We start from the raw sequence: 20,167 nt of genomic DNA, 5'->3' as shown, positions 1-20,167 counted from the left end.
TTACAATGTATGCGTAGGTTGTGTGTGCATACCTGTAAATATTTTTTTTATTTTTTTTTGTCAGTTTTCTCCAGACAAGTCAGGGGATGGATACATGAACATTTCCAAGTCACTGAATATGTCTTGGACTTTACATCAATTTAGAAGAAATACAAACAGTATGGCACTCTATGGTAAATCTGTATGGAGTAGACAATTCTCAAAAACTGAGTGACAAGTGTGCAAGAAGAAGAAGAGTGAGGAAAGCCACCAAGGCACCCCAGAAGAAGTTTTAGGCTTCTGTGGCTGTGATTGGAGAAGTTATGCACAGGGCATGTTTTGCATTTTGTATCACCAGTTATTCAGCTTCATGATAAAGTGGTATAGAGGAGGATTTTCTTTCACCAAAACATCAAATCTAGGCTTGTATGTCGGATGTACCTTCTGGCAAATTGCAGCTGAACTTTCAGGTCTTCTTTTTAAGAAAATCCTCCTCTATACCACTTTCTGATTTCAACTGGCTATGCTTTTTGGGTCTTGGCGAAGGCACAGCTATATATATATATATACACACACACACACATAAATGTTAGGGTGCTGCCATGCAAGGCACTCAACTGCATACTGGGAGCAACTGGGGCATTAAGGACCTTGCCAAAGGGCCCTTAGTGACTTTCCAGTCTGGTGGGGGCTTGAACCAAGGATCCTCTTGTTTCTAAACCCAACACTTAACCACTAGACCATCACCTCCCCAATATAACACGTAGCCAATAACAAAACGTATGATACTTGAAGGAACAGAAACCTAGAGATCAGTACATGAACTATGACATGTTCCAGGTATTCCATCCACACTGCATTTGTGGGTTATTTCTGCACCACTACCACTAATCTGAGGTTTTTAAACATGTTCTCTCCCACACTGCACTAACCTCTGAATCCTGGTGGTCAGTGAGCCTAAATTGCCATTCATCATCTGTTCTTAAATGCTTTTGTTCCACTATTGTAGTTTCATTTCTACTTCCCCCATTCTGGTGTTGCAGAAAACAGTGTCATCTGAAACAAGCATAAACCTGGGAGACTGGTCTTTAATTCCAAAAATCTTCATATTAACAGATCAAAAAAGTAAAAAAAAAAATTGAGATGCTTGATAAAAACATGGTCAAACTATAATCTTACATTATATACAATAACCTGATAACTAAGCTACAGAAATGTTTGTTTCCCCACTCATTCATTATCAGTTTGAGAATAAATTTTGTCAAATTTAATACACAAATTGAATTCTGCTGGATGTTCAGGGGATCTCCAGGTAGATGGCGGTCTCAGCAGCATCAGGAACAGAGGTGTCCACCTCTCTGCCGACTCCCAAACCCATTTGATTCTCCACACCACCTCGCTCTGCTCTTCTCCTTCTCTCTGCCAACCTCCTCTCCCCTCCTATTCGGCCTATTGGGCGCACCTGCAAAAGGTATAGATGTTGCTAAGCCTTAAATTGAGGGATTTAGAAACGTGTCTTGCCAAAGACACAATCTGAACAAGATCAAATTATTCAAATACCTGCTTGGAACGGACAAAAAAAGGAGTGCAGTTCTGGTACACAAGCTGGTAGCTGCCGTTAGTGTAGATATGAGTCACTTCAGTGCAATTAATGTAGAGGGGTGTCCGCTCTTGATAAATCCCCAGTTCTCTGTGGTACTTGGCTCGATGTGGACTCATGACATTTCTGAGAGGAGTGGTACACAAATATGAGCCTCACAACAACAATTTGTTATAGTTTCATTGACCTGTGAGGCAACAGATTTTCTGCACATACTTTCCTGCTTTTTTGCAGCAGCAGTAGAGAAGAACAATGATAAGACTTATGACCACGCAGATGACTACAGCAGGTATGACCATCCAAAGCAGAGGTATTGTTACTGAATCTGGACAAAAAGAGCAGCAGTACCTTAGAATGGGATGTAAATAATAATTATTACATTGCAATGTGGCATTTGGTATATTTGTAATGTTAGTTTCAGGTTATTTTGTTTTGTTTTGTTTTTACATTTTGAAAACAGTTTTTCCTCTCCTTTTTTTTTTTTTTTTGCTATTGTCGTGCTATCTAACATGACGGCAGCATCTCAGCTCATGCCAGTGAATTATGGTGTTCATCAGGGATGTGTTGTTATGTGTCGGACGCAGCCCGGAGAACCGACCAGCGTTTGAAGGACCCAGTATAAAATAAGCAGAGCACAGTACAAAGGATAACAGAGTTTAATGAACATAACAGTGATGTGAAAAAATATAAAAGTGCGCGGTCTGGCGTGGTGGTTTTGCAGTGCGCTCCCAGCAGCGCCAACGGTCCGGAGCCAGAACCAATTCGGACCCAAGGACCCCGCCAACACCCCCCAGGTGGCCGCGACAAACCGAGTCTCAGGAAGTGTGCTGACGAGCGTGAGACCTCACCCTCTCCTCTTTCACAGACCATGCATCAAACCTGGACGTTCTCTGCATCCACTGATGATGAGATGGCTCCCGAGACGACGATCTCACCCGTCTGGTCACAAGGTCGAGTCTCTGGCAAATACACACTGTGTACTCCAGTCTTAAATGCCACCATGTTCCAATCCATTGTAGATGCACCACAGCTGTGAGTCCTGACGAGCCGCAGGTGATCAGCCTCAGGTGATCAGGGTGAGGTCCTGATAAACTCAGCTACACAGCCACTCAGTCCCAAATGCAAGCCACCTGGAAGGAAAAACAAAAGACAGGACAAAAGACAAACAAAAAGGCAGCCAGGCCCCCCCAGCCATACAACATGTGTTCTGGCTCCTACACTGTTCAGTTTGTACATAAAGTGGATGTTGGCAAGGGTTGTGGAGTAGCAACTTAGGTGACTTTGTTGTTGAGGAAAGACTTCACTAAAGTTGACTTTGCGAATTATGGTGTAATCAGCAGCTACTCAGTCAGAGTCCCTGGGTCTGTGATTGTCCTGGATGGTCCAGGTTTTCAATGACTTCTTGGACTTAGCCATCAGAAGTATATTTGTATGCGATAAAACTGCTGAACTTGTGGACAGTGTCACCTATCTTGGAGGTGACAATCTTGTCTCTGGGATGCCTGTGAATAGTTTATGGAGTCATTGATTCCCTGGACAGAGGTGTTTGGTGAGGTGCATCTCTGAAAATTAGAATATTATGAAAAAGTTCAATATCTTTTGTCAGTTATTTCAGAAAGTGAAAATGTTATGTATTCTTGACTCACTACATATGAACTAAAATGTTTCAAGCTTTTTTAAATAATAATTTTGATAATTATGGCCTATCAAAGTACATTCATGGAAAGTTGATTGGAAGAGAAAAGTGTGGTAGGAAAAGATGCACAAGCAACAGGGATGACTGCAGTCTTGAGAAGATTCTCAAACAAAGCTTATTCAAGAATTTGGGAGAGTTTCACAAGGAGTGGACTGAGGATGGAGTCAGTGCCATGCAAGACCTTGACCCTAAGGTCCAAGATCAAATGCAGTTGGCTCAAGGGAGCTGGGATGAATGATTTGCTGTCAGTGTTCAATGCAAATTTAGGCTTTAGAAGAAAAAAATTGATGCTGAGAAGGCAAAATATACCAAAAAGGTTCTTTATTTTCATCCATCTGCATGGATGACCTTGACCCTGAGGTTCAAGGTTAAATGTAGCATCCTAAAGGGAGTCAAGATACATGATTTACTATAGGTGTTCAATACAAATGATATTTGGAGAGAAAAAGTGGCATTTTGGGGATTAGATAGTGATTGTCTGTCATCTTAGATGACCTTGGAAATCTGGGTCACAATCATATGTGTAGACATCACATTTTTGTGCATTTACAATATCATACTGTCTCATAAAGGGGCAACAGAGAAATCTAGGGCTCTCAAAATGTGACACATGCACGGACAGTTGTACGTACAAATGGAGTACATGTCAAGAGTCCCCCTTATTTCATGGCGGTGGACAATCATTCATTCAAAAGGAGTCCCAACCAAGTATTGAGTGCATAAATGAACATATTTTTCAGAAATTTGACATTTCTGTAAATGTTTTTGATATATCCATTTTCTGGCATGATATGACATAATTATAAAAATAAAAAAAATGGTTTGAAATATTTTAGTGTGTATATAATGAGTCTAGAATATATAGAATTTCACATTATGAAATAACTGAAAACAAATTAACTTTTCAAGATATTCAAATTTTTTTAGATGCACTTGTGCCTTTTGCAACAAAGGTCCAAGTCTTTGGGGTCCTGGTGCTTCCTGTCGTACTGTACTTTGTTAGAGTTTAACACTAACTTGTGACCTACAGTGACGAGTGATGCCTTTTTTTCAGAGGATACTTAGGTACTGTTGGAATGACTGAGGGTGAGTCATATAAAGAGTATCACTTGCATTGTGAGGGAACATCAGATATGACATTTTAGCCATGTGGGGTTCTTCTGTGTGCATGGTCCAGCTATTGAGGGCTCCTGCAGCTGAGTGGCTACTTTAGGAGAAGTACTGCAATATTCTAGCGATAAAGTACGTTTCCCTGAGTATAATCCAACACAACAATCATTATTCGAAGACACCACAAACTGGACAACACCAATAACATTCCCATGGCAGATTCATGATTACTTTCTGGAGGTCGTGATGGGCCACTGGTCTGTCTGAATCATTGCCAGTCAAAAACCAAGGTAATTCTGTGAGGTGATGAATGCAGCAATGTACAGCACCAGTGTACGAGGTCTGTTAGAAAAGTATCCGACCTTTTAATTTTTTGCAAAAAAATAAAAAGGTCGGATACTTTTCTAACAGACCTCGTACGCACACCTCAGTCTGAACTGTCCTAATGTTTCTGCACTGATCGTTTTAGTGTAAGTGAAAAAGCAGAGGAAATTTATTAATGGTGGAACAGTGCTTTGAACACACCTTCTTTTCCCTGCAGCAAAACCAGGGAGTTGTTCCCCAGTGAATTGAATGCAAAGCACATCACCCTCAGGGGTGTTTCCATGTAGCCCCGCATAGTAGCTGTTAGTACATCATCCTCTGATGTCACTGATGTGTTATAGTCACGAGGTGGAACAGTCCCATTCACACTCCAGGTAACTGCTGCTCTGGGATTGGAATCAACAGAACACTGACACAGAAGCTCCAAACCACCTAAAACACAGGTGGAGGACAACTGGAGGATGATCGGTTTATCTGGAAGAAAGAAAGTACAGAACTGTACACTGACAAAATGAATTAGATTATTAATGTATTGCAAAAAGTCACAGTCAAAACAAAATGCCAGTAAACCTTGTTTGGAAATATATTATGTGATTGTCAGCTGGATGTGGGGCTTTTACTTATCGAGCAGTTTTGGAATTACATTGTATGTTCAATGCTGTGAGCTGAGAAACTCCTTGACCAATCAGGTTCTCTGCTGTGCATCGGACTTTCATATCTCGGGTCACGTTGTATACTCGGACTTGTTGTGAGCGTTGGTGGAGGTGCACCATGAGGCCGTGTTGTCTGTAGGACCAGCGGTACTCCAACACAGGTGGGTCAGCTTTACATGAGCAGACCAGCAGTGCATTACCGCCCTCCTGCACTATCAAAGTCTGGACTTGAACCTTCACATCCTTTGGTGGAACTGTATCCAAAAACACAGCAAAGATAACTTGTAAATTGAGTCAAAAACTTAAAGAATTGAGTAAAAACTGTACACACAGGTCACGTGAAGAGCTTTTGTAGTGGCTGCTGCTCTGGCTCCTGGGTAGCTGACTTCACATCTGAGCCTGGGTTTTACTTGGTATGACGCAGTGAAGGAGAGACGGGCCAGTAAGATCGGACTGTGGGCCTGAGGGTAAAGTGTCTGTACTTCTACATGTTCGCTGCTGTTCAGATGGTCTCCTCTCTCCCAGTGCCACTGCAGAGCAGGAAGTTTGGATGGACAGTAACAGATGATGGTGCAGTTCAAAGTGCATAGCTGTCCATCTATAACTGACAGCATGCCGCTGATGACAGGAGCCTCAGGAGTTTCTGTCAGTGAGAAAACTCTCCATCACTCTTTAGAAGAAAACAGTGGATGAAAGTTCAGTTTAAATGCAAGATATCCCACAGAGGAACCAAAGTCTGAATGACCACAAGATCTTGTACATAACCTCTTGTACACATGCAAACCATCAGTTGTTGCAATCACTGGACTCTATAAGTATCTAGTTGCTGAGGTGCAGTGTTTCTTTTGTGATTTGCTGTTTATTATTATTATTATTATTTTGTTATTATTAGAATGGTCAAAGCAGATGGTCACCCCTATTAATCTGGTCTGGTTGAGGTTTCTTCCTGTATTCAAAACCACCTGAGGGAGTTTTCCCTGACCACTGCTGCATTGTGCTTGCTCTGGGGGTGGGTCAGGTTAGACTTCATGTAAAGCACTTTGGGGTGACTTATGTTGTGAAGTGGTGCTCTTTAAATAAAAAGAATGAACTGATTTAAATGGAAATCATGCAGCCTCAAGTTCAAAACCCTCAAAGATGTATTACAATCAGTTTTTACAGATATTTCTTTAAATGCCATCTGCAAAGAGCAGAGATACTGGTAATAGGTACCTGTAGCCATGAAGGCAATAAGGGTTAATGCAATCGGATATTTTACCCTAATGACCTTGACCTTCACCCAAATGATTGACCTCTAGCTGACCTGACCAGGAAAATTATGTCAAAGTTTGCGTCACATTTGGTCCAAATTAGACTGAAAATCACATTCTTTGAATTTTGCCAAGATAAATTCTTTAAGACCAATTTCAGGGTCAGCATTCATCAGTCAGCTTATAGAGATGAGGTCCAGAGACTCACATCATGGAGCATTGAGCCATCATTGACTTTAGGAAGCACAAGGTGAACCATGCCCCATTTTACATTCATAGGAACTGTGTGGAAAGGGTGTCAGCCTTCAAGTTCTTGCAAACGTGCATCAAGGAGGACTTTTCCTGCTCTACAAAAACCTTGGCAGTTGCAAAGAAGGCACAGCAGTGACACCTTTGGACAATTTGACCTCAGTGGGCAATTTTGGAACCCACTCCCAGATGCGTGTCATTTGGTGCAAATCAGAGAGAAAAACTTAATTATGACCTATGACCCCAAAGTTTGACCTTTGGTAAATCTTATTTCACCTGGGCTATTTCAGAACCCACCTATGTATACTCAACAAAAATATAAATGCAACACTTTTGGTTTTGCTCCCATTTTGTATGAGATGAACTCAAAGATCTAAAACTTTTTCCACATACACAATATCATGTTGTGTGTTGGGGGGGCGTGGCTGGATGTTTTGGTGTTCTTTTCTTTTCTTTGCTCTCCAGGTGGCATGAGGGCTGATTTGTCTGTGAAGAAGGTGCTGGCTGAAGAGTCTTCACCCTCATCAACATCATGGAAAGCACCTGTGATTGGTGCTCACGTGCAACTGGACGACTTGCAGCTGAAGCAGATAATTGGATGGCGTTCTGCATTTAAGTCATGTGTGATTTGAGCAGAACTGCCGGGAACTCGACCTTGTGACGTTCGTTTGTGAGACGCTGAGGACCGCGCCTGGGTTTTGACACATCGAGCCCGTGAAGCAGGGAGGGGTGAGGACACATGCTGTCAGCACACACTAAAGGTAATTAAGTGTTTAAGTAATTGTTGATAGTAACTTGGTGTTTTGTTACACAGTATACTGGAATTGTGAAGAGAATTGTGCAGTTTGCTTCTCACTGCTGTGGCGTGAAGGATAAGTGATCCTCCACTTGTTGTGAGAAGCTGCTCATTTGCATAAAGTAAAAAAAGGACACTGACCTGAGTGTGTTGCTGATAGCGTGTGTTTATTGGAAGATATAGTTGTATCTGTTGACTTACCTCACCTTCTCTTTGCTTCACAGAGAATCAGTTTGTCGTGTCCACCTGCGGGGTGTTTGGCGGTGGTAGGAAGTCCAGGAGCGCCGGCTTTAATCCTTGCAGGCGCTGGAGAGCGAGCCACGAATCACTCCACCAGAGGGATGTTGTTTTTATGTTTTTACACTTTTAAGCACAGGTGAATAATAAATAGTTTCTGTTTGGAACCGCTTTCTGGTTATTTTTAGCGCTGGGTCCTGTCTGACGCAGGTCCGCTCCTCAACCCGCGTCGACACATAACAGTAGTTCCCGGCCATTCCATAATGGACCCAGCGGCACAGGCGGTTCCTTTTGCCGAAAAGATTCAAGAACACTTGGAGAAAATATGGGAGCAATTACAGCATCTCGCAAATCAAATTAAACAAACAGACGCCCGTGTTACGGAGCTTGCAGCTCAAGCCGTTCCGCTTCCTGCAGCGCCAGCTGCGGCATCATCGATACCAGGGCAGATAACCCCGTCACCCAGAGATTCGGTGTTTGAACCGATCATTTGTCATCCGGAGCCTTATGCGGGAGACGTCGAAGCTTGTGCTTCATTTCTGATGCAATGTTCTCTGGTTTTTGCTCAGCGACCGGCTTCCTTCTCTTCTGATGGAAGCCGTGTTTCGTATGTGACAAATTTGCTCCGAGGTGACGCCTTAGCTTGGGTCACAGCGTTGTGGAGTAACAACTCGCCATTGTTAGGGTCCTTTAAGGATTTCTCCCGGGAGTTCCGACTGGTTTTTGACCATCCGGTGAAAACGAATACCGTTGCTCAACGGTTGCTGAATCTCAGGCAGGGGAGGCGGAGTGCGGCGGAGTATTCCGTGGACTTCCGGATTTTTTCTGCTCAATCAGGTTGGAATGCCGCAGCATTACGGGGCGTGTTTGTAGACAGGTTAAATGAGTCATTAAAAGACGAGCTGGTGGTCCGTGATGAGCCAAACGATTTAGATGAGCTAATATCGTTGGTGATTCGTCTAGATGATCGGATGAAGCAGCGTGGACGCGAGAGAGGACGCCCATCAGAGCGGGTTTTTTTGTCTCGGGGCTTTCCCCGACACAAAGCTGGGCCGCCTCTTCTTCGCCCCACTGAGGCTCCTCCGACGGGACCTCCGGCTCCTCCTATTGAAGAGCCCATGCAGCTCAGACGAGTCGAGATTCCTGTATTGCCCCGACACGTAAGCGTCAAGAGAAATAACGGTGACGTAACTCCAAGTGTTCTGGGACAGGCAAAAGAACCCACATAAAAAAAAAAAAATAAAAAAAATTCTAGCACAAGTAAATGTTTTGTTTTCTTTAATCAGGGGTTATACTTGTTTGGGGAGGTAGGGGCGTATCTGGTGGAGTGATAGGCGGTTAGAAGCCCGCCTGGGCTCACTTACTTGTCAATTTTGTATGTGTTTTTAGGTATTTTCTGTTTGGGTTGTTGGGTCGTTTTATTTTGTTGTTTTTATTTCTCTACATTCCTAACCCCAACCTCACTTGCCCTTAGACCGCTTGTCTTGTGGGTTGTGGGGTGGTGCAGGTTGGTCACGCTGAGCATTCTCAGAAGACCTCTGCACCTGGGGGGGGGGGGGGGGGGGGGGGGGTGTTAGAGGCGTTCTTTTTAGTTTGGTTAGGGCCCGGTTCCACTCCAGCCTCGGTGAGCCTTTGTACCGATTGACATGGGTGTTGCCGGGGTGTGGTGCAGCGGAGACATGCCTCAGTCGGAGGGGTGGGCCGATCTGTTGCCGTTTGCCATTTCGATAGTTCCACCCTTCCCGAGTGGCTGGGGTATGGTCGAGTTGGGGCACCGGACGTATTTCCGGTTCTCCGCTGCGCCTTGGGGTTGGAGCTGGGTTAGTTTTTACCTGTTCCCTTCTCCGGCTTAATATTTTGAGCCGTTCGCCAAAATAGAGCCGCCGAAGGGCTCTGGGAGGGACCTGGGGTCTTTCGGGGTGCCGGGGAGGGTAACAGGGTTTATGGTCGTTTTATATCCCCCCGGGGTTGTTTTTGGTTGTCCTCCGGGGGTTGGTTTTTGGTTTTATTTTGTTTCCTTCCGGGTTCCACCTCCAGGGTTGATGGGACGGTCCTCTGGGGGGGAATTGGCTTGGGACCGACCGGCCAAGTGTGACCGGATCTGGGGTTCCGGGGTTGTGGGGAGGGTACCTCCTGGGGTTGATGATACGGTCCCCTGGGGGGCACCGTTTTACTCCATGTATACCTGGGGACCTTTGTGGGATTACGGTTTTGGCTGTTCCTCCTGGAACTGGCAATGAAGGCCTTCTGAGGGGGGGTTGGGCTCTGCAGGTCATTCTGGGGGGGTTGTTTGTTATTTTTCTTTTATGCATTTACGTTTGTACTGTGTTTGTGGGACTGTGTTGGGTTTTTGCGTTTGGGAGTTTTTCTTTTCCTCCCGGGGTTTGATGGGACAGTCCCCTGGGGAGGTTTTGGGTGGGTGTTGTGTTTTTTTTGTGTGAGTGGACTTGTTCTGGGGAATGTTTTGGGGCTTTTGTTGATTCCAGCCGGCCTTCCAGCTGCGGTGCCTGTCTTGCCGTCTGCTTCCTGACGTGGACCCCGGAGGGAGGTGCTGTTCTCGGGCCTGGTCTGTTCGGTCGCCGGGAGGCTTCCCGTTGATGGGGGGGTACTGTTGTGTGTTGGGGGGGCGTGGCTGGATGTTTTGGTGTTCTTTTCTTTTCTTTGCTCTCCAGGTGGCATGAGGGCTGATTTGTCTGTGAAGAAGGTGCTGGCTGAAGAGTCTTCACCCTCATCAACATCATGGAAAGCACCTGTGATTGGTGCTCACGTGCAACCTGGACGACTTGCAGCTGAAGCAGATAATTGGATGGCGTTCTGCATTTAAGTCATGTGTGATTTGAGCAGAACTGCCGGGAACTCGACCTTGTGACGTTCGTTTGTGAGACGCTGAGGACCGCGCCTGGGTTTTGACACATCGAGCCCGTGAAGCAGGGAGGGGTGAGGACACATGCTGTCAGCACACACTAAAGGTAATTAAGTGTTTAAGTAATTGTTGATAGTAACTTGGTGTTTTGTTACACAGTATACTGGAATTGTGAAGAGAATTGTGCAGTTTGCTTCTCACTGCTGTGGCGTGAAGGATAAGTGATCCTCCACTTGTTGTGAGAAGCTGCTCATTTGCATAAAGTAAAAAAAGGACACTGACCTGAGTGTGTTGCTGATAGCGTGTGTTTATTGGAAGATATAGTTGTATCTGTTGACTTACCTCACCTTCTCTTTGCTTCACAGAGAATCAGTTTGTCGTGTCCACCTGGGGGGTGTTTGGCGGTGGTAGGAAGTCCAGGAGCGCCGGCTTTAATCCTTGCGGGCGCTGGAGAGCGAGCCACGAATCACTCCACCAGAGGGACGTTGTTTTTATGTTTTTACACTTTTAAGCAGAGGTGAATAATAAATAGTTTCTGTTTGGAACCGCTTTCTGGTTATTTTTAGCGCTGGGTCCTGTCTGACGCAGGTCCGCTCCTCAACCCGCGTCGACACATAACATATCACCATTTCCCTCAAATATTGTTCACAAACAAGTCTAAATCTGTGATAGTGAGCACTTCTCCTTTGCTGAGATAATCCATCCCACCTCACAGGCTGATTAGACACCATGATTAGTGCACAGGTGTGCCTTAGACTGTCCACAATAAAAGGCCACTCTGAAAGGTGCAGTTTTGTTTCATTGGGGGGGGATACCAGTCAGTATCTGGTGTGACCACCATTTGCCTCATGCAGTGCAACACATCTCCTTCGCATCATCCGTGAAGAGAACACCTCTCCAACGTGCCAAATGCCAGCGAATGTGAGCATTTGCCCACTCAAGTCGGTTACGACGACGAACTGGAGTCAGGTCGAGACCCCGATGAGGACGACGAGCATGCAGATGAGCTTCCCTGAGACGGTTTCTGACAGTTTGTGCAGAAATTCTTTGGTTATGCAAACCGATTGTTTCAGCAGCTGTCCGAGTGGCTGGTCTCAGACGATCTTGGAGGTGAACATGCTGGATGTGGAGGTCCTGGGCTGGTGTGGTTACACGTGGTCTGCAGTTGTGAGGCTGGTTGGATGTACTGCCAAATTCTCTGAAACGCCTTTGGAGACGGCTTATGGTAGAGAAATGAACATTCAATACACGAGCAACAGCTCTGGTTGACATTCCTGCTGTCAGCATACCAATTGCACGCTCCCTCAAATCTTGCAACATCTGTGGCATTGTGCTGTGTGATAAAACTGCACCTTTCAGAGTGGCCTTTTATTGTGGGCAGTCTAAGGCACACCTGTGCACTAATCATGGTGTCTAATCAGCATCTTGATATGGCACACTTGTGAGGTGGGATGGATTATCTCAGCAAAGGAGAAGTGCTCACTATCACAGATTTAGACTGGTTTGTGAACAATATTTGAGGGAAATGGTGATATTGTGTATGTGGAAAAAGTTTTAGATCTTTGAGTTCATCTCATACAAAATGGGAGCAAAAACCAAAAGTGTTGCCTTTATATTTTTGTTGAGTGTACATAGTGTGTCAACTTTGATAGGTATCAGTATGAAAAATAAATCTGAGTTTTGACCTTTGACCCCTTTAAGGGTAATCCTGAGGTTGACCAACATCCACATATCAAGCTTAGATGATGATGATGATGATGATGACGTGTTAGTATTTAAAGATGCTGATGTGTTAGATATACAGTTGTGCTCAAAAATATCCTGGCAGAAGTTTTGATTTTTTTTTTTCTTTTTTTGCCATTTTTCAGAGAACATGAATGATAACATAAAAACTTTTTTCCACTCATAGTCAGCGGTTGTGTGAGCCATTTATTGTCAAACAATAAATGGCAATTGAGTTATGAACTCAGTTGTAGAAACTAAGAAGAACCGTAGGGAATGTGCAATGCACTACAGCACTTTATAAGTTATTATTCTTAAAGCTATTGTTTTTAAAATATATAAATGTATGAAATTAGACTTGCAATTTTAATTAATTTATTCCAATTTAATTGTAAATGTAGTAGTTCTGTATGTTTTTTTTTAAACTGTGTGCCCTCCTTTGCCTGAGTTTGTGTAAGATAAGCGTTCATGCTCAGATCACATTGGTGTCCTCCTGTTTCCTGTCTCTTGCCCAGTCTGTGTCTTGTTGCTGTACTAGTTAGTGACCCCTATGTAATGTAGTCTGTTGTTGTATTGTAAGCTCCTGTGACGTTTGTGTGTTTTTGCTATAAATTGTTTGTTAGTTTTACAGTCTCGCAGGGACTACAGATGGAAATTAGCCCATGACATATATGACATATTTACATTTTATGTGTTCAATATGTGTTGTCCCTTTTAAATAAATGAAATGAAATGAAACAACTGCGTGTACTCTTTTTAAATCATAATGACAACATAAATGACCCTGATCAAAAGTTTACATTCCCTGGTGATGTTGGCCTGATAACATGCACACAAGTTGACACAAACAGGTTTGAATGGCTACTAAAAGTAACCATCCTCACCAGTGATCTGTTTGTTTGTAATCAGGGTGTGTGTGTGTGTGTGTGTGTGTGTGTGTGTGTGTGTGTGTGTGTGTGTGTGTGTGTGTGTGTGTGTGTGTGTGTGTGTGTGTGTGTGTGTGTGTGTGTGTGTGTGTGTGCATCTGCACTGACATTTCTAGTTTCTGAGACATGGAGAAAGCAAAAGAATTGTCAAAGAAAAGGTAATTGAGCTGCATAAAACAGGAAAGGGATATAAAAAGATATCCACGGACCTAGGAATGCCAATCAACAGTGTTCAAACTCTAATCAAGAAGTGAAAAATAAGGGAAACTAAACCACTGTCAGGTACACCAACAGAAGTTTCAGCAACAACTGCCACGAAAAATATTTGGGATGCAAAGAAAAACCCACAGATAGCTTCAGCTGAAATACAGGGCTCTCTGAAACAAAGTGGTGTGGCTGTTTCAAGATGCATAATAAGGAGGCACTGGTTGAGTCACCAGAAGAGAGCCATTACTATGTAAATGCCACAAAGTATCTCACTTACATTATGCCAAACAGCACAGAGAACATTTGGAGTGATGAGGCCAAAATTTAACTTTTTGACCACAACCCTAAACATTACATTTGAAGAGGAGTCAACAAGGCCTATGATGAAAAGTACATGATTGCTGATTGCTACTGTGAAGCATAGAGGTGGATCACTGATGATTTGGGGATGTGTGAGCTACAAAGCCACAGAAAACTTGGTCAAAATTGATGGCAGGATGAAGGCATCATGTTATCAGAAAATACTGGCCAAAAATTTTCAGCCATCAGCAAGGAAGCTGCACATGGGACATACTTGGACCAACATGGCAACAATCCAAAACACAAGGCCAAGGTGACCTGTCATTGGCTACAGCAGAACAAAGTGAAGGTTCTGGAGTGGCCATCTCAGTTTCCTGATCTCAGTATCATTGAGCCACTTTGGGGGAGATCGCAAACATGCAGTTCATGCAAGACAGCCCAGGAGGCTTTTTGCCAAGAAGAATGGGCAGCTTTACCATCAGAGAAAATAAAGAGCCTCATCCACAACTGCCACAAAAAAGACTCAAAGCTGTCATTGTTGTTAAAGGGGGCAATACACAGTATTAAGAACTGGGATATGTAAACTTCTGATCAGGGTCATTTGGATACTTTCTCTTGTCATTATGATTATATAAGAGTAAACACAGTTGTTTGACAATAACTGGCTTCACACAACCATGAACCACGAGTGAAAAAAAGTTTTTGTGTTATCATTCATAGTCTCTAAAAATAGCTAAATTCTGAGCATGTAAACTTTTGAACACAACTGTAGATACAGATGAGGACCAGAAAGCATCAAATTTGTGGCCAAGTTGTCATCTTTTAACATAATAATTTGCAATTATTCCTTTTGTAAAAATAGGAACGTTGGCACAGTGATACATGCCTGGGCTTGTTCCGGCAGACACATGTAAAGTACGAGGGTAGGCTGAAAAGTTTGAAGGCTAGTGAGCCTTAGAACTTTTCAGCCTACCCTCGTAAGCCTTTTGTTTGCATGCAGTTTATGGAGACTTGGTGTGCATCACAGGGTCCTGGTGGCCACCAAGACCACTGTTGCTTATTACAATTTTCTGATCATTACATTTTTTGTGTGTACGAGGTCTTCTTGACATCCACTAGTTTGGATGCACATCATGTACAGTACGTTATCACTACATGTACCAAAGCATACAACTGCTTTAACACTGAGATAAATATGTAAAAGAATGATCTGTCCACTTACCTGTTACATCAAGACTGAAAACCTTTGGTGTACCCCAAAGCAATTCATCACCTGTCTTTAGAGTAATCTCAAAGACATGCGAGTCATCCAGCCTGACCCTTTCGATCTTCACAGAACAATCGCCATCAGCCATTTTCCCAAATAGAGATGTTCGGCCTATGAATTCCCTGCTTACCATGTCTCTGGCCTCACTGTTAAATGCGGTACTATGGAGAAAGAAAAAACGGCCGCCACCTCTGAATCTAAGCCTGACATCCACCCTCCCTCTTCTGCCTTTGAGATGACGAGATGCTGGAAGGGTGAAGGAGCAGGGAATCACCACACAGGAGCCCACCAGGGCATGGACACGATCAGGGACTGTAGGTACAGGAGAGTCTGCCTGCACCCCCATCCAGAAAGCTCCTGTGACAGAAAGCCAGTTCTCAGTGATTCAAATATCATGGAAGTGTGATGTGTTGTGAATGTGAAACCTCTTTAAAGAAGAACAGACAACACCTTTGTTACCAAGTTAAGGACTCACAAGTCAGGGATGCCGAAAAGGGGAGAATAAGGAGAAGGATTCTAGGGGCCCATGATTGACAGGGGCCCAGAGAGGCCCCTGATACAATTATAATACTGACAAAAAATATGGGGGGTGGTCCAGTAAGATTTCTTTTCATGGGGCCCAAAATCCCTGGTGGCGTCCCTTATGAAACAAAAATATATTGCAGTATATTAGAGAATATCATGCAATACATTTATCAATATATTTCCATATATGAGATTCTGCATTTATATTTTTGAATATATTGCAATATATGGAAAGCGGCAATCATTTGTATATTTTACAATATATTGCAATATATTTTGGGAATATATAATATGGTGTGTAATATATGTATCAACAATATATTAATCCATGTATTTACAATATATAATGTATTGGAGATAATAATGTATTGAAATATATTTCAATATATTAAAGAAAATATATTGGTAAATATATTTTCTTTTCGTAAGGGGTCCCTGCACAAGTGGGAAGATTAAGTCCTAAAAGGTTTGATTTTTAATTAACCAGTTTACAGTAAGTGAATTACTCACAAGACACATGTAAAAACATAAAGTCTGAGCTCTTGTATTTCACCAGGCGTTTGCACAAGTGGGGTATTTTTAGGAGCAGGAAATGACAGCTTGCACTTCTGACTCTGGAACTAGACCAAAATGCATGTTTCTTACTCAACGGCAGTTGAGTAACCCAGTGGCGGTACACCTTAAGATTGTCACTTGTAGGATAACTCTTTCTGTACTCTGCATGAAAATTGGATGGAGAGTTACACTGAACACAGTCTGGCTCACCCAAGCTGAGCACAAATCAAACAAACCAGCCAGGAGTGTAGGCTCTTGAGTATTTTAACTGGTACAAGTTAAAAAAAACTGCTTAATGGAAATGTATATTTCAAAATAAAAAGAGAAAACTCCCTTAAAATAGTGCAAAAAAATGTTTTTGTTTTTTGTTTTTTGTTTTTTGCTCACAATAAGTAGTTTCTCAGCCCATTTGAAAAAAAAAAAAAACTTATTTAAAACAACAACAACAAAACAAAACAAAAACAATGAAATCACTTTTTTTCTCCAAAATTACAAGTCATATGACAAACAGGAAGCATAACATAACATTGTAAAATACACAATGCCATATGTGTGGCCAGAGTAGGAGAAGGAAAGCTTGTTAACTGATATAAAAGATGACATGGCAATATTGGATTAAAACAAAACAAAACAATGAAATGGTAATATGTAGGAGGACCTATTGTTCCGACACCATGATTATTGATTCACAGTTCTTGGGAGACCCCCGTTAGATTAACAATTATCCTGAGAACACAAAACCCAGCAATCACATTCCATCAGTTAATGAAAATGGTGTAATTTCGCTATTCTGCTTTATTGACATTCTGAAATACGAGGTCTGTCAATAAAGTATCGTACCTTTTTATTTTTTTCAAAAACTATATGGATTTCATTCATATGTTTTTACGTCAGACATGCTTGAACCCTCGTGCGCATGCGTGAGTATTTCCACGCCTGTCGGTGACGTCATTCGCCTGTGAGCACGCCTTGGGAAGGAGTGGTCCCGCCCCCTCGTCAGATTTTCATTGTCTGGAAATGGCAGAATGAAAAGGACTTTTTTTCCATCAGAATTTTTTTCAGAAGCTGTTAGAGACTGGCACCTGGAAACCATTCGAAAAATTTATCTGGCTTTCGGTGAAAATTTTACGGGCTTCACAGAGAATAAGGACTTTTACTACACCTTTCAGGACTGCTTTAAGGATGGTCGGTGCGCCGCGCTCAGAGCTGCGACGACGCGGCACAAACCATTGGATCATTTCTAAACAGATCACTGTGTGGAGCCGGGACCATCGTGTGTTCTTTCTCTGGTTATCACAAGAGCTGGACATCAGCCATTTTCCGGCAGATTTCACTTTTAACAAGAGATTTTGTCATGGAAAGCCGCGCAGAGGCTTCGCACGTCACGACCGATTCGCTGATGAAGCGAGACAAAGGAACACCTCCGTTTCGGAGTGTTAGAAGACAAGTTGGGACATGTCTATCTCGGCTTTCAGTGCTTACCAGTCGAGTGAGTATAAGAGAAATTGTGGAGACATGTGCTGGACATGTCTGACATACTAATGCACCCTCAGCCCCAACCAGTCCCAGCAGAAGACTGCCCCTCCCTGAGCCTGGTTCTGCTGGAGGTTTCTTCCTGTTAAAAGGGAGTTTTTCCTTCCCACTGTAGCCAAGTGCTTGCTCACAGGGGGTCGTTTTGACCGTTGGGGTTTTACATAATTATTGTATGGCCTTGCCTTACAATATAAAGCGCCTTGGGGCAACTGTTTGTTGTGATTTGGCGCTATATAAAAAATTGATTGATTGATTGATTGACATGTCCCAACTTGTCCTCTAACACTCCGAAACGGAGGTGTTCCTTTGTCTCGCTTCATCAGCGAATCGGTCGTGACGTGCGAAGCCTCCGCGCGGCTTTCCATGACAAAATCTCTTGTTAAAAGTGAAATCTGCTGGAAAATGGCTGATGTCCAGCTATTGTGATAACCAGAGAAAGAGCACACGACGGTCTCGGCTCCACACAGCGATCCTTTTAGAAATGATCCAGTGGTTTGTGCCGCGTTGTCGCAGCTTTGAGCGCGGCGCACCGACCGTCCTTAAAGCAGTCCTGAAAGCTGTAGTAAAAGTCCTTATTCTCTGTGAAGCCCGTAAAATTTTCACCGAAAGCCAGATACATTTTTAGAATGGTTTCCAGCTGCCAGTCTCTAACAGCTTCTGAAAAAATTCTGATGGAAAAAAAGTCCTTGTCATTCCGCCATTTCCAGACAATGAAAATCTGACGAGGGGGCGGGACCACTCCTTCCCAAGGAGTGCTCACAGGCGAATGACGTCACCGACAGGCGTGGAAAAACTCACGCATGCGCACGAGGGTTCAAGCATGTCTGACGTAAAAACATATGAATGAAATCCATATAGTTTTTGAAAAAAATAAAAAGGTACGATACTTTATTGACAGACCTCGTATAAACTAAACCTTTGCACAAATCTGTAATGGAAACCCAGTTGCTGAGTAATCCTTTCATCACTCCTCAAGTGGACTGAGCATATTTCATACAGACCATAATGGAGCGAACTCTGTTATTTTATCTGAGGTATCTAAATTAACTTGTTTCATAAATTTTGCTAAGTAGCGAATCCAGTTCACGATTCAGTGTTATATCAGTTCTCCTTGAGCTGTTTAACTTGTGTATGTGATTCTAGGACTAATTAAGAATAATCATTCAAAAGTTGCTTCCATTTGTGGTTTTTGTGGTTCTTTTCAAGCTCTGTTAGTTTCAGAATGACACTGGATCAATTGTAAGACTACAGTGATACAGTGCACCCAAGTATTTACAGCGCTTCACTTTTGCTACCTTTTGTAATGTTGCAGTCTTATTCAAAAATGCAAAGTAAATTCATTTTTCCCCTCAAAATTCTACTCACAACACCCCATAATGGCAACATGAGAAAAGTTTTTTTTTAATTTTTGCAAATTTATTAAAAATAAAAAACAAAGAAGTCACACGTCCATAAGTATTCACACCCTTTGCTCAAGTCTTCTTGAATATGATGCCACTAGCTTAGCACACCTATCTTTGGGCAGTTTTGCCCATTCCTCTTTGCAGCATCTCTCAAGCTCCATCAGGTTGGATAGGGAGTGTCGGTGCGCAGCTATTTTCAGATCTTTCCAAAGATGTTCAATCAGATTCAGGTCTGGGCTCTGGCTGGACCTCTCAAGGACATTCACACAGTTGTCCTGAAGCTACTCCTTTGAAATCTTTGCTGTATGCTTAGGGTCATTGTCCTGCTGAAAGATGATCTGTCACCCCAGACTGAGGTCAAAAGTGCTCTGGAGCAGGTTTTCATCCAGGATGTCTCTGTACATTGCTGCATTCATCTTCCCTTCAGTCCTGACTGCTCTTCTAGTTCCTGCTGCTGAAAAACATGTCCCCAGCACGATGCTGCCACCACCATGCTTCACTGTAGGGATGGTGCCTGGTTTCCCCCAAACATGATACCTGGCATTCAATCTTTGTCTCATCAAAGCAGACAATTTTTTCCCGTGGTCTGAGAGTCCTTCAGGTGCTTTTTGGCAAAATCCAGGTGTGCTGCCATGTGCCTTTTACTAAGGAGTGGTTTCCATCTGGACACTCTCTCATACAGGCCTGATTGGTGGATTGCAGCAGAGATGGTTGACCTTCTGGAAGGTTCTCCTCTCTCCATAGAGGAATGCTGGAGCTCTGACAGAGTGACCATTGGATTCTTAGCCACCTCCCTGACAAAGGCTTTTCTCCCCAGATTGTTCAGTTTAGAGAAATAGCCACCTGTAGGAAAAGTTCTGGTGGATCTGAACTTCTTCCATTTCCAGAGGATCTGGCAACTTGCTTCCAATGGACTGTGTGCTGTTGTGACTCTGTGACGCTCTTCTAATCTCTACAAGGTTGTATTCATTT

The 20,167-nt window shown here is 43.1% G+C and overlaps 2 protein-coding genes across 2 annotated transcripts in view; both read right to left on the bottom strand.

Moving 5' to 3' along the window:
* xrcc1 (X-ray repair complementing defective repair in Chinese hamster cells 1) overlaps positions 1 to 9,200 on the bottom strand; it is a 99,890-nt gene extending 90,690 nt beyond the window's left edge. Inside the window, exon 1 of the mRNA XM_034174140.1 lies at positions 9,190 to 9,200. The gene's annotated coding sequence lies outside the window, so the exon portion shown is untranslated. The remainder of the gene's footprint in view (positions 1 to 9,189) is intronic.
* Positions 458 to 20,167, bottom strand: part of LOC117513903 (sialoadhesin) — a 38,755-nt gene continuing 19,045 nt past the window's right edge. The window contains exons 2-8 of the mRNA XM_034174142.1: positions 15,135 to 15,536; positions 5,694 to 6,005; positions 5,353 to 5,616; positions 4,911 to 5,183; positions 1,796 to 1,904; positions 1,540 to 1,705; positions 458 to 1,441 (exon numbers count right to left, since the gene is read on the bottom strand). Coding sequence (XP_034030033.1) covers positions 1,277 to 1,441; positions 1,540 to 1,705; positions 1,796 to 1,904; positions 4,911 to 5,183; positions 5,353 to 5,616; positions 5,694 to 6,005; positions 15,135 to 15,536 — 1,691 coding nt within the window. The 3' untranslated portion in view covers positions 458 to 1,276. The remainder of the gene's footprint in view (positions 1,442 to 1,539; positions 1,706 to 1,795; positions 1,905 to 4,910; positions 5,184 to 5,352; positions 5,617 to 5,693; positions 6,006 to 15,134; positions 15,537 to 20,167) is intronic.

The sequence above is a fragment of the Thalassophryne amazonica genome, chromosome 7 (assembly GCF_902500255.1).
Source record: "Thalassophryne amazonica chromosome 7, fThaAma1.1, whole genome shotgun sequence".
Lineage (NCBI taxonomy): Eukaryota > Metazoa > Chordata > Actinopteri > Batrachoidiformes > Batrachoididae > Thalassophryne > Thalassophryne amazonica.
Note: the sequence above shows the minus strand (reverse complement) of the source record. Positions and strands in the feature narration are given on the sequence as shown.